A 13,555-nucleotide genomic window follows, 5' to 3' on the forward strand; every position below is an offset into this window, starting at 1 on the left:
GTACCGACCCCTGATGCACTCCCACCTTCACCTCAAACTCACCACTGTTCCCGTTCTTCGTCCTTACAGCTGTGCGCGCTCTTTTGTACATTGCCATCACTACTCTGATCAACCATTCCTCCACTTCTAACTTCCTCAATGCCCATGTCAATACTTCGTGTGGAACCCTATCGAATGCTTTCTCCAGATCAGCAAACCCAAGAAACAACTTCTTCCTCTTCTCCATGTACTTCTCCTGCAACTGCCTCACAATAAAGAGCGCGTCTGTCATTCCTCTTCCTGGCATAAATCCAAACTGCATTTCATCGATCTTCACCTACTTCCTTATCCTCCTCTCCAACACCCTTTCCAATACCTTCATTCCATGCTCCAATAACTTTCTCGCTCCACGAGCCACACTCCAGAGGGTCACCTTTCCCCTTGTATAGAGGGACGAGGGTACTCAGTTCCCAATACACTGGAATGCGGCCTTCTTTCACCACCAGATTACAGATCTCTGTCATTCTCTTCACACCCCAACTTCCTGCTGCCTTCAACATATCTCCCACAACTCCCGTCGGCCCTCCCGCTTTTCTACTCTTCATTGCTTTTATCTCTTCCTCAACTTCCTTCTTAGTTATCTTCTCTGCCGGTCCTAAAACTGGGTTACTCTCTATGTTGCCATCACATTCATTCTCTGTATTCAACAGCATTTCCATATATCTTTTCCATCTTCCTTTAATTCCATCTGGGTCCACAACGATTTGTCCCACTTCATCCTTCAAGCAACTCAACCCCATCACATCACACCTCTCTTTCGCTATCTGATTTGCAATCCTGAATACCGCTCTCTGACCCTCGTCCGAATCCAAGCGTTCTCCGAACATTTTCCTACATGCCTCCTGCGCCTTTGCTACCTCTTTCTTTGCAGCCTTCTTGGCTGCCTTATAACTTTCATGCTCTGCTTTTTCTGCTCCTGTACCCTTTGCCTTCTGCCACTCCTTGAACTTCTTCCTCTTCTCCTCAATCCTCTTTCCAACTTCAGCATCCCACCACCATGTTTCCGAGTGCTTCGGTGGTCCTTTTGTCCATCCACATACCTCACCAATGGCTCCCAACAGACTATCATTCATTGACATCCAACCACGTTCAAGCTCAACCACATCATCCTCTACACTACTCAGCCTCTCTTTTAATGCCTCCCTTATTGTCACCTCTTTCAACCTCCACACCTTCATGCTCGGTTGGTACTTCACCCGCCGAGCTCTCCTCGCACCTTTCACCCTCATGTCGCAGACAACCAAGTGGTGCTGTGAAACAGCCTCCTCCCCCGGGATCACCTTTGTGTCCCGTAGGTGCCCCCTATCTCGCCTACGCACCATCAGGTAGTCAACGGTTGTCGTCAACCCACCTGACGTGTTTGTAACAAGCTTATTATCCCCTTTCTGGAACTGAGTATTGCAAATCAACAAATCAGCTCCATCATCAAACTCCAAAATCCTTTCACCTTCTCCATTTCTCACACCATATCCGTAACCCCCATGAACTCCCTCAAAACCGTCCATACTCCTTCCCACATGTCCATTTAGGTCTCCTCCTACCACAACAACTTCCTCATCTTTCATGTTTTCCATCAGCTTCTCTGTCGCACACCAGAACTTGTCCTTCTCTTCATCGCTCCGACCAACCTGCGGAGCATATCCCGAGATGACGTTCACCAAGAGCTTTCCAATCATCATTTTCACCATCATCAACCTATCACTCACTCGAGTCACACTCACCACACTGTCTACAAACTCCTCAGAAAACAGGACACCAACACCATTCACTCCCTCCGGGCACCCTTGCCACACAAACTTGTATTTCTGTCCCTGCCTACCCTTCACCATTCTCACACCACTTCCCTTCCATCTCATCTCTTGCACACAACATATGTCCACTCTTCTTCTGACCAATACTTCCACCACTTCTCCTGATCTCCCTGTCATTGTCCCTACATTCCATGTCCCAAACCTCAGAAACCGATCTCCACTTCGGGCTGTACCCTGCCCATATGTCGTTGTAATTGTCATGGTTCTCTTTTTGAGGCAATGTTTTCACGGCCGGATGCCCTTCCTGACACCAACCCTCTATGTCGCCTCTTACGACAGGGATACGGTGTACCTATTCTAACCAGGGTACACACCGGGACGGAACTAGCTTTGCATGTGACACAAAACTGCTTGCATTTAATAAAAGTTACTTTTTTCAGACTTCTTTGTGAAAGTGGAAGTGAAAACTGAGCACGACATTGATGCCCACCTGTATCTTCCAGAATCAAATGACTCTGAAACTTCTTTCTTCAAGAACCATCCCCATGAAGGTTTTTGTCATTGTCTATACATTTTGATTTGGAAAGTTTGATGATGAATTCTCGCGTTCACGAAAAAAAAAACCCTGTGTTATGATTTAATTGCTTAAAGAAATAACCACATTGGCAGATCAATTTCTAAAACATTCATTATCCCCCTTATCATTTGTTGAAATATTTCACCCAACAACAATATACAACAACAACACACAACAACATGCATTTTAAAGGCCATTTTCCCTGCTAGAGCGGGGGTTAGCCTTGCGGTCCCCATGACAATCTTCTCCATTTTGCCATATTTTCTGCATCTCTCCTTGTTAACCCCCTTGCCCGCATTTCTTCTTCCACCATCTTCAGCCAAGTCTTTCTCGGTCTTCCCCGTCCTCTGCTTCCTTCTACATTCATTTCTATCACTCTTCTCAACCAGTCACTTTCATCCTTCCTCAACACATGACCAAACCATCTCAACCTGTTCCTCTTCACAGCATCAATCACAGGCTCTATTCCCATCATCTTTCGCAATTCATCATTTGTCTTCCTCTCTCTCAACGATACTCCGCACATCCGTCGAACCATTCGCATTTCCACCCTTTCCAACCTTCGTTGCTGCTCCACGTTCATTACCCATGTCTCGCTCCCATAAATCATAACACTTCTCACACATGCAGCATACACCTTTCCCTTCAGCTTCAACGACACTCCCCTCATCATCAGCACGCCACTCAGTTCCCGAAACTTCTTCCATGCACATCTCACTCGAGCAACCGTTGCCGAGTCTGATCCACCTTCTCCATTCAGCATGTCTCCGAAGTAGCAAAATGTTTTCACACCCAACAACAATATACCTTGTTGTAATCCTGTTATCCTCAATGTGTACTCTCATCATTTCTGATTGAGCTTTAGTTGCATTCTTTTTATTGATTTATTCTCCATGTTTGTACATGATCTCGGCTCGTGGAAAAGGGTGGTGACAGAGAGAGAAAAATGGCCCTCGAGGGTGAAATTGATGTATCCTTCATCCTCATAATAAATATTTTAATGATAATGTTTAAAGAAAAAAAAAAAAAAAACATTTAATTAAACTATTAAAGATAATTAAATTGTAATAATAATTTTAAAATGATAATTTGTCATTATCCCAACAATAATAGAACTTGTTGTATAAAAAAAAAACACCTTTAGAGGCCATTTTTCCCCGCAAGCGGGGGTTGGCCTTTTTCGGGAACTGTGGTTGTTGTTGTTTTTCGGTCCCCTTTTTGAAGCAATGTTTTACGGCCGGATGCCCTTCCTGACGCCAACCCTTTTTGCCGCCTTTAACGACAAGCAGGGAATTACCAGTGAACTGGTACTCAATTACTATGCTATTACAGCTATGCAGGCAGCAGGACTATTATGCTATATTATGCTATGCAGGGATGCTATGCTATGCAATTATGGTATTGTTGTATGCTGGTATCTTATTGATCTTTAATTGCACAGTTTTTATTGATTTACGAGGGAGGGCCGATGGGAGTTGTGAGAGATATGTGGAAGGCAGCAGGAAGTTGGGGTGTGAAGAGAATGACAGAGATCTGTAATCTGGTGGTGAAAGAAGGCCGCATGCCAGTGGATTGGGAACTGAATACCCTCGTCCCTCTTTCCAAGGGGAAAGGTGACCCTCTGGAGTGTGGCTCGCACCGAGCGATAAAGTTATTGGAGCATGGAATGAAGGTATTGGAAAGGGTGTTGGAGAGGAGGATAAGGAAGAAGGTGAAGATCGACGAAATGCAGTTTGGATTTATGCCAGGAAGAGGAACGACAGACGCGCTCTTTATTGTGAGGCAGTTGCAGGAGAAGTACACGGAGAAGCGGCAGAAGTTGTTTCTTGGGTTTGTTGATCTGGAGAAAGCATTCGATAGGGTTCCACGCGAAGTATTGACATGGGCATTGAGGAAGTTAGGAGAGGAGGAATGGTTGATCAGAGTAGTGATGGCAATGTACAAAAGAGCGCGCACAGCTGTAAGGACGAAGGATGGCAACAGTGGTGAGTTTGAGGTGAAAGTGCGAGTGCATCAGGGGTCGGTACTAAGTCCACTACTATTTGTAGCTGTGATGGAGGTGCTGGCTCAGAATGTAAAGGAGGGTTTACCGTGGGAGTTGTTGTATGCAGATGATCTGGTGTTTATTGCGGAAAGTATGGATGGACTGAAGGAAAAGATGAACAAGTGGAAGGAATGTATGGAGACAAAAGGTCTGAAGGTGAATATCGGAAAAACGAAGGTGATAGCAAGTGGTGAGGTGGAAAGAACTGGGAAGTGGTCGTGTGCTGTGTGCAGGAAGGGTGTCGGAGTGAACTCCATTCAATGTACAATGTGCACTGACTGGGTTCATCAAAATTGTAGTGGTCTGAGAGGGTCATTAACCAGTGTGGCAGCTACATTCAAATGTAAGGTGTGCACAGAGGGAGCTGCAGATGGAGGAAATGTTAAGTTGGATCTTGGAGACAGCCTGAAGCTGGAAGGTGTGAAAACATTTTGCTACCTCGGAGACATGCTGAATGGAGAAGGTGGATCAGACTCGGCAACGGTTGCTGGAGTGAGATGTGCATGGAAGAAGTTTCGGGAACTGAGTGGCGTGCTGACGAGGAGGGGAGTGTAGTTTAAGCTGAAGGGAAAGGTGTATGCTGCATGTGTGAGAAGTGTTATGATTTATGGGAGCGAGACATGGGTAATGAACGTAGAGCAGCAACGAAGGCTGGAAAGGGTGGAAATGCGAATGATTCGGTGGATGTGTGGAGTATCGTTGAGAGAATGGAAGACAAATGATGAATTGTGAAAGATGATGGGAATAGAGCCTGTGATTGATGCTGTGAAGAGGAACAGGTTGAGATGGTTTGGTCATGTGCATCGGAGCATCTTCTCTTCTGGACTTGGTTATGACTAACTTCCCTGAAAATGTCGGCTGCTCTTCTTCTGCTCCAATTGGCTCATCTGATCATGTGCTTGTTAAAGTGGACATCTCTCTGACCATTCTCAGAGAGCCTCCTCAGCATCGAGGAGTCTGGCATTTCACTCAGGCCAACTGGCGCGGTCTTCAAGCAGCCATCAATCATCTGGACTGGTCTCCCATCTCAACCGCCTGTGACATCAACTCATCCTGGGAATTCTTCCAAAGTAAATTGCTCTCTCTCATGCACAGATTTATCCCATCTCGTCTTCAGTTGTCATACCCTTCCCCGTCCATGGTACACGGAATCTTGTGGTGAGGCTGTTGCCCAGAAACAACTTGCCTTCGTCTCCTGGAAAGCAAATCCAACGGAAGGAAATCTCATTTCCTTTCACAAAGCCCGAAACAAGTGTGTGTCCACCCTCAGGAGAGCCAGGAAACAATATCTCTCCGTTCTCAAGATCGAACTCTCTTATCTGTCTCCCTCTTCCAATCCTGGTGGCGTCTGGTCAAATCTGTTTCTGGGTGTTTGTTCCCCCTCCATCCCCTCCCTCACCTCAAACGGCTACACAGCTGACTCCGCACATGAAAAAGCGAATGCCTCAACTCTGTGTTTGCCTCTAAATCTTGTGTCCCAAACCCATCCCTCTCTGTACCCAGTCGTACCCAGCTGCTCCTGGACTCTGTGTCCTTTCCTCCTGACAAGTTGGAAAAGTTTCTGTCACCCCTCGACTCTGATTCTGCAACTGGACCTGACGGCATCAGCCCACGGGTCCTAAAATCCTGTTCTTTCCGCTCTTTCACTCCCTCTCTCTGTTCTCTTCACCTCTCTTTTGCTCAAGGTCAACTGCCATCCGCTTGGAAATCAGCCAACATCCCCGCCTTGCACAAAAAAGGTGCAAAAACAGATCCTAGCAACTACAGACCAATCAGCCTTCTCCTAATTATCAGCAAAGTCATGGAATCAATCATTGCTTCGGATATGAAACCTTTCCACTTCTCCAATGGCTTGATCTCTGATCATCAATTTGGTTTCAGACCAGATCACTCTACTCTGGACATGCTGCTTCTGCTGTCTCAACAATGGATGGAGGTCCTCGATGCCAAATAGGAAATTAGAGCTGTCTCCCCTCGACATATCACGTGCCTTCGACACGGTCTGGCACCCCGCTCTGCTCACCAAACTCTCCTCCTTTGGTATCCATGGAAATCTCCACGCATGGCTGGCGGACTTCCTCTCTAGTCGTCGTCAACGTGTGGCCCTGAATGGGTTTCTCTCATCTCCTCTTCCTGTTCAGACTGGAGTTCCCCAAGGCAGTGTTCTGGGCCCCGTGCTTTTTCTGGTCTTCATCAATGATCTCTCTGACTCTCTTGAAAATCCTCTCTATCTCTTTGCTGATGACTCCACTCTCTGCCGCTCCATTCCTCTTCCCTCAGATCGGCAGTCTGCAGCCTCCTCACTCTCTGAAGACTTGGACAAAATCACAGACTGGTCAAACAAGTGGAACATGTCTTTCAATCCTGACAAATTTCACACTCTTACTATGTCTCTCCGAAAAGATCGACTGGACAACCCTCCCATCTACTTTCTCAACAATCCTCTCCAAGAAGTTCTGTCGCTCAAGCTTTTGGGTCTCACTATCTGCCATGATCTTTCTTGCGAAACCACATTTCCAAGCTGGCCTCCAAAGCCAGTCGCCGATTGGGCATCCTCCGTCGTGCAAAGTCCTTCCTCGGCACACCTGAGCTCCTCACCACATACAAGGCTTTCATTCGCAGCTCAATGGAATACTGTTTTCCCCTATGGGCCGGTGCTCCTGCCTCACACCTAGCTCGGCTTCACGCTGTTGAAACCAAAGCTTTCAGAATTATTGGAATCTCCCGCGATGAAGCTATCTCTGAGGGCCTTTCACTCACTCACCGCAGGCAGGTAGGTGGTCTTTCTGTCTTCTACCGACTCCTCTCCGGCCTTGCACCCCCAGCTCTCTGTGCTCTGTCCCCCAAATATTCCTACAGGTCGCACAAGATCTGCCAGCAACCCTCTGATGGTTAAACTGCCGAAATCTCGGCTCTCTGCTCACCTTCACTCTTTCAATTCCTCTTTTCTCCCGCCTCTAGAACAAACTCCCTCACTCCCTTCAATCCCACTCCTCCCTCCAGGTCTTTAAAACAGCTGTTCACCACCATCTCTTATCTTCCCCCATCCAAAACCTTGATCTTTTCTACCCCCGCTAATTCACCCCAGATCCACCTTGTTTGAAATTCCAACTTCTTTCCTGGAAGTCCTGGCAGTGTCCATATGTTTTATACCTCTCCCACCGCCCCCTTCCCATGCCCCCCCCCCCCAAAGCCCTCGCCCTCTCTCAGATCTCTCGATGTCTCCATGTCTCTCGGTCCCTGCTCTCAAATGTTGTGTTTGTGTCCTTCCCCCTCTCTCCCCATCTTGTCTACCGCTCCCGATGTTATATGTTTTATGTGTCGGTTTGTCTTTTTGTGTGATTAATGTTCGCTCTTTCACGAGCCTCGATCTTGTATACGGAAGAAAAATAAAAAATAAAAAATCCATGCAAATCTCCACGCATGGCTGGCGGACTTCCTCTCCAGTCGTAGTCAACGTGTGGCCCTGAATGGGTTTCTCTCATCTCCTCTTCCTGTTCAGGCTGGAGTTCCCCAAGGTAGTGTTCTGGGCCCTGTGCTTTTTCTGTTCTTCATCAATGATCTCTCTGACTCTCTTGAAAATCCTCTGTATCTCTTTGCTGATGACTCTACTCTCTGTCGCTCCATTCCTCTTCCCTCAGATCGGCAGTCTGCAGCCTCCTCACTCTCTGAAGACTTGGACAAAATCACAGACTGGGCAAACAAGTGGAACATGTCTTTCAATCCTGACAAATCTCACACTCTTACGATGTCTTTCCGAAAAGACCGACTGGACAACCCTCCCATCCACTTTCTGAATAATCCTCTCCAAGAAGTTTTGTCACTCAAGCTTTTGGGTCTCACTATCTGCCATGATCTTTCCTGGGAAAACCACATTTCAAATCTGGCCTCCAAAGCCAGTCGCCGACTGGGCATCCTCCGTCGTGCGAAGTCCTTCCTTGGCACACCTGAGCTCCTCACCACATACAAGGCTTTCATCCGCAGCTCAATGGAATACTGCTCTCCCCTCTGGGCTGGTGCTCCTGCCTCACACCTAGCTCGTCTTCACGCTGTTGAAACCAAAGCATTCAGAATCATTGGAATCTCCCGCGATGAAGCTAACTCCAAGGGCCTCTCACTCACTCACCGCAGGCAGGTTGATGGTCTTTCCGTCTTCTACTGACTCCTCTCTGGCCTTGCCCCCCCTGCTCTCTCTGGGCTCTGTCCCGCAACTATTCCTGCAGGTCGCACAAGATCTGCCTGCAACCCTCTTATGGTCAAACTGCCAAAATCAAGACTCTCTGCTCACCTTAACTCCTTCATTCCTCTTTTCTCCCGCCTCTGGAACAAACTCCCTCACTCTCTTCAATCCCACTCCACCCTCCAGGTCTTTAAAACAGCTGTTCACCACCATCTCTTATCTTCCCCCATCCAAAACCTTGATCTTTTCTACCCCCGCTAATTTCACCCCAATTCCACTTTTTTGAAATACCAACTTCTGTCCTGGAAGTCCTTGGTGTCCTTGTGTTTTATACTTCTCCCTCCCTCCCCCCCCCCCCTTCCCACGCCTCCTCCCCCCAAGCCCTCTCCCTTCCACACATCTCCCTGCTATCAAATGTTGTGCTTGTGTGCTTCCCCTTGTCTCCCCATCTTGTCTGCCGCTCCCTCTTTTTATATATCTTGTTTGTCTGTTTGATTTGTTTGTGTGATAAATGTTAGCTCTTTCACGAGCCTCGATTCTGTATACAAAAAAAAAAAAAATGTGTTGAGGGAGGATGAAAGTGACTGGTTGAGAAGAGTGATGGAAATGAATGTAGAAGGAAGTAGAGGACGGGGAAGACCGAGAAAGACTTGGCTGAAGATGGTGGAAGAAGAAATGCGGGCAAGGGGGTTAACAAGGGGAGATGCAGAAAATAGGGCAAGATGGAGAAGATTGTCATGGGGACCGCAAGGCTAACCCCCGCTCTCGCAGGGAAAATGGCCTTAAAATGCATGTTGTTGTTGTTGTGTCGTTATTGATTTATGAGTGAAAATCCCGTCAAAAATGCTTATTTGACGGTGCACTCTCGTGAGTGAGTGTGCCAATGTCTGAAGTTTCAGCCTTGTGTCAGGTGTGCTCATATCTTCTTTATTTATGAGACATCCTCCACACATAAATGAACACTAGTTTTACTCTGCGGATGTTACACATTACGTGTGGCAAATTTCACCTCCCTGCACCTTGTATTTATTGCTATTTAAAAACACGCTTCTGTACACCGCCCTTGAGGCTCGGTTTGCAAGCCACCGTCTACAATTCCAATATAAAAGACATAATTACTCTTTATGGAAAATGTTTTTCGAGTTTGTTTTATCCTCAAAAATAGACAGCAGTGAACACACATTTGTGTTAAAAGATTGGCCTTCAAAACCTACCCTGATGTCGGGGCAGAGACATGTCTGTACAAATACACAAACTATCATTGTGTTTCATATGTCAGATGTTTATACATGGTCTCGGCTCATGGAAAAGTGAGGTGACAGAGAAAAATGGCCCTCGTGGAAGAAACTGTTTTGTATAACATTAGTAATTCCTAAGTATTTGTTTCGTAAAAGTGTGATGACTATTCATGCAATAGACGTGTGACGTGTATGTAATCGATAGACCTTTGTGTTCCGTGCCATCCTGTTTTTGTGGAAAAAACACCATTCCTTACAACCCAATTTATGTCCAACTATCGGGGACGCCTCTTCATCGTGGTTGTACCCTCCCTCCCCCCACCCCCTTAATGCAAGTTGGCGAACAAATATTCCCCTTTCTTCCCTGCTGCTCAGATTCGTCAGGGCAGCGTGGTCACAGTCAGAATACTGAATGGACCAGCCCTTTCCCTCTTGTGTCTCTCTGTCTCACACTCTCATACTCGCTACTCTCATACTCGCTACTCCCATACTCGCTACTCCCATACTCGCTACCCCCATACTCGCTACTCTCATACTCGCTACTCTCATACTCGCTACTCTCATACTCGCTACTCTCATACTCGCTACCCTCATACTCGCTACCCTCATACTCGCTACTCTCATACTCGCTACTCTCATACTCGCTACTCTCATACTCGCTACTCTCATACTCGCGACTCTCATACTCGCTACTCTCATACTCGCTTCTCTCAGTCGCTACTCTCATACTCGCTACTCTCATACTCGCGACTCTCATACTCGCTACTCTCATACTCGCTTCTCTCAGTCGCTACTCTCATACTCGCTACCCTCATACTCGCTACCCTCATACTCGCTACCCTCATACTCGCTACTCTCATACTCGCTACTCATACTCGCTACTCTCATACTCGCTACTCTCATACTCGCTACTCTCTTCTCTCTCACTCTCTCACACTCTCACTCTCTCTCTCTCTCTCTCTCTCCAACCCTCTCTCTAACCCTCTCTCCAACTCTCTCTCTAACTCTGTCATGGCCCCGACATCATGAAAGCGGGGGTACACCATCGTGGATGTGGCGTATCTCTGGGTCTCTCCTGGGAGATCAATCGGCTGTCTCTATGCCGCGGCCTTTTCAAGAGAACTATCCGGGGATATACAACAACAACACCCCATTTTATGTCCTTTCCTTTGTTTTGTTTAAATGTTCTCTTTTAAAGCGCACACCAACCTTGCAGCGTGAGTCTGGCGGGAGATTTAGTTGGGTTCTGTTTCATAATAATAATCCTTTATTTTAGACACATTCCATACATAAATAATCACGAATAGATGTGGTGCAGTGTTTTCATCCTGTACAGTAACTCGCGGGGGATGATGTGTTAAACAGGTGGCGGGAGATGCCGCAAAGCTATGTTTATGATGTTAATGGTGGGACATGACATGCAGCTCGCTTATAGCGCGGCTAAAATATTTTTATGTGGCCGCGAAAAGCCGTGAAAACACAAACCACACAGCCGCAAAGCACACACCTAGAAGTAGTTCATGGTCACGGCTCGTGGAAGATATGTTTTTTTTACATACGTCCAGCTGCTTTGTGCCTGGCTGGTGGAAGATATCTTTTAGAACTGTTATGCCCGTGGCTCGTGGAAAACATTTCCTTGCGTGCACGAAAGTCCGCGAAAACACAATGAGGGAGAAACACAGGGCAGGGCCGCGAATGTAGAAGCAGGACGCAATTTATCAACGTCTACATTGCGAAATTGACCTTCTTTTTCTTCATCTTCCTTTCTAAAAAAATTTCCCCAACCGTCGAACAATAAAATTTTCTAAAACGTTAAATTGTTGCCCAACCTCACAAACAACTGCTGAAGCGATTGAGGTGATTTCTAACGCGAGGAAGTTACCTTGTCTCCGGCCTATTACACACAAACCAAAATTTAAACATAGCGGCAATACCCCTGGCACTCACCTGGTAGAAGAAACAGTATACTGCACCGACTAATGGTATTCTAAACTAATTTCAATGCCTGCGAAAAGACAGGGCAGCATGTAGAATCATAATAACATAATCATAAGGCTTTAAACAAACAAACAAAAAAATACTTCTTATGGGGGGGCAACCTTCCCCCCCCCCCTCCCTCCTCCCTCCCCGCCCTCCCACCCCGTGTACGTCCTCAGACCGCAATTTTTCCAATGCTTTGAACAAACATTGGTGCATCACGGATTATAAAGGTTGCGATGAAGTTTCATTGAAATTGTATGTTTAGGTTCTGAGAAAAAAGCAAATACTAATTTTGAGGGTGGCGAAGAATGGCAGGCAGCTTGGCGTGTATCGTTGGCGGGCGGGGAATGCCGCTTACGTATATGCGTGCCAACTCTCTCTCTCTCTCAACGATTGTCTCAGAGGGTACCCTCGCGCAGATCTCGTTACAATCAGCAAGGAGTCCGTGGCGCCATTCTCTTGTTACAATAATCAAGGAGTCCGTGGTGCCGTTCTCTCAATAATGGAGCTCCCTCGCGCAGTTCTTGATAATAATCACGGTCCCCTTCGCAGTTCTCTAGAGGGCTTTGTGTACGCGCTTATATAGGCAAGCCCAGCGAACCCTCTGGAAGCTCCAGCCACACCCTTACCAGGCCATCCCACCTCAGCCCTGATTGGCTGGTGGCCCTTCACCTCAATGCCTCTCCACCCCCCCCCCCCCCCTTTTCGGGCCTACCTCGTGTTCCTTGACTAGTGGCAGCCGAAATGCTAGGCCAAGATGGATTGCGCCTGTTGGGGTAGGGTAGCTTTTGGGGGGTGGAGGCTGAAAAATGAAAGGAACCAATTTTTATTTAGTTAATGCAACGCAGATTCAACTATTGGGAACACAGCCTTATTTAAACACATACTAAGGAGATAACTGACAGTCCTATGGTGTCCTACGTGTTGCATATGGCCTAACTATGGGTGCGACCTTATTAAATGCTGGGATATTTACAAGAGTTATTATTTACAAGTATTTACAAGTGAGGGGTTCTCAAAACCGCAACTATATATATATATATATATATATATATAGATAGATATTGTTGCGGAAATGGAGCACGGCGCTCCCCCTTAGTGGGGGGGGGGGGGGTTTAATCCCCCTTTTATTTTCACTGGCCGTCTCCGCTCCTGAAGCTACCCCGCTCCACAAGGCAGGGGGGCAGCCCCGTTCGAGACTGCGGACAAGATGTTATTTTGCCGAGCGGATTAGCAGCCCGCGGCTCGAACCATTAGCAGTACTAACCCTGATCCTAAACGTTGGCCAAATCGTGCCACAGGTGTTCAATGATGGAAACCTCTAAAACGAACGGATGTGAAGAAAAGAAGGCAGAGTAAGGAAGAACAGGAATTTATTACTAATTATATACAAGTCAAAGAAACCAAGGAGGAGGAAAGAAAACGAAAGTAATTTACAGAAGAAGAAGAAGACACAGTGCAATTCTACTTATCTATACAGTCTTACCTATTCCCAGGGACAACACAGACAAACAGACGACAGTCAGGCTTACACGGGGATGATGATAGGAATGGCAGGAGGTGGATGGCTGGATGGATGAGGAGGTGGGACCACAGGGCTGGAAGGGTGCGGGTCCGGTTCGTGTCAACGGCAAGGCTCGAGGTGAGCAGCCGCCGACCCTCCTCAATCTCATTCGTACGGCGGCGTTGCTTCGCGGCCGCGGGTCGAACTGCCGTTAAAGCTCAACTCCTTCTCAACTCAACTCA

At 47.1% G+C, this 13,555-nt stretch overlaps 1 protein-coding gene and 1 long non-coding RNA gene across 2 annotated transcripts in view; one reads left to right on the forward strand and one right to left on the reverse strand.

The window, feature by feature from the left end:
• LOC144891992 (uncharacterized) overlaps nt 1-13,555 on the reverse strand; it is a 707,648-nt gene that overhangs the window by 432,609 nt on the left and 261,484 nt on the right. The gene's annotated exons all lie outside the window — the stretch shown is intronic.
• The window catches only part of LOC144888180 (uncharacterized), a 68,446-nt gene that overhangs the window by 30,000 nt on the left and 24,891 nt on the right, over nt 1-13,555 (forward strand). Inside the window, exon 3 of the mRNA XM_078777150.1 lies at nt 2,231-2,341. Within this exon, the coding sequence (XP_078633276.1) occupies nt 2,231-2,341 (111 nt within the window). The remainder of the gene's footprint in view (nt 1-2,230; nt 2,342-13,555) is intronic.

Source organism: Myxine glutinosa, chromosome 5 (genome assembly GCF_964187855.1).
Source record: "Myxine glutinosa chromosome 5, kmMyxGlut1.1, whole genome shotgun sequence".
Lineage (NCBI taxonomy): Eukaryota > Metazoa > Chordata > Myxini > Myxiniformes > Myxinidae > Myxine > Myxine glutinosa.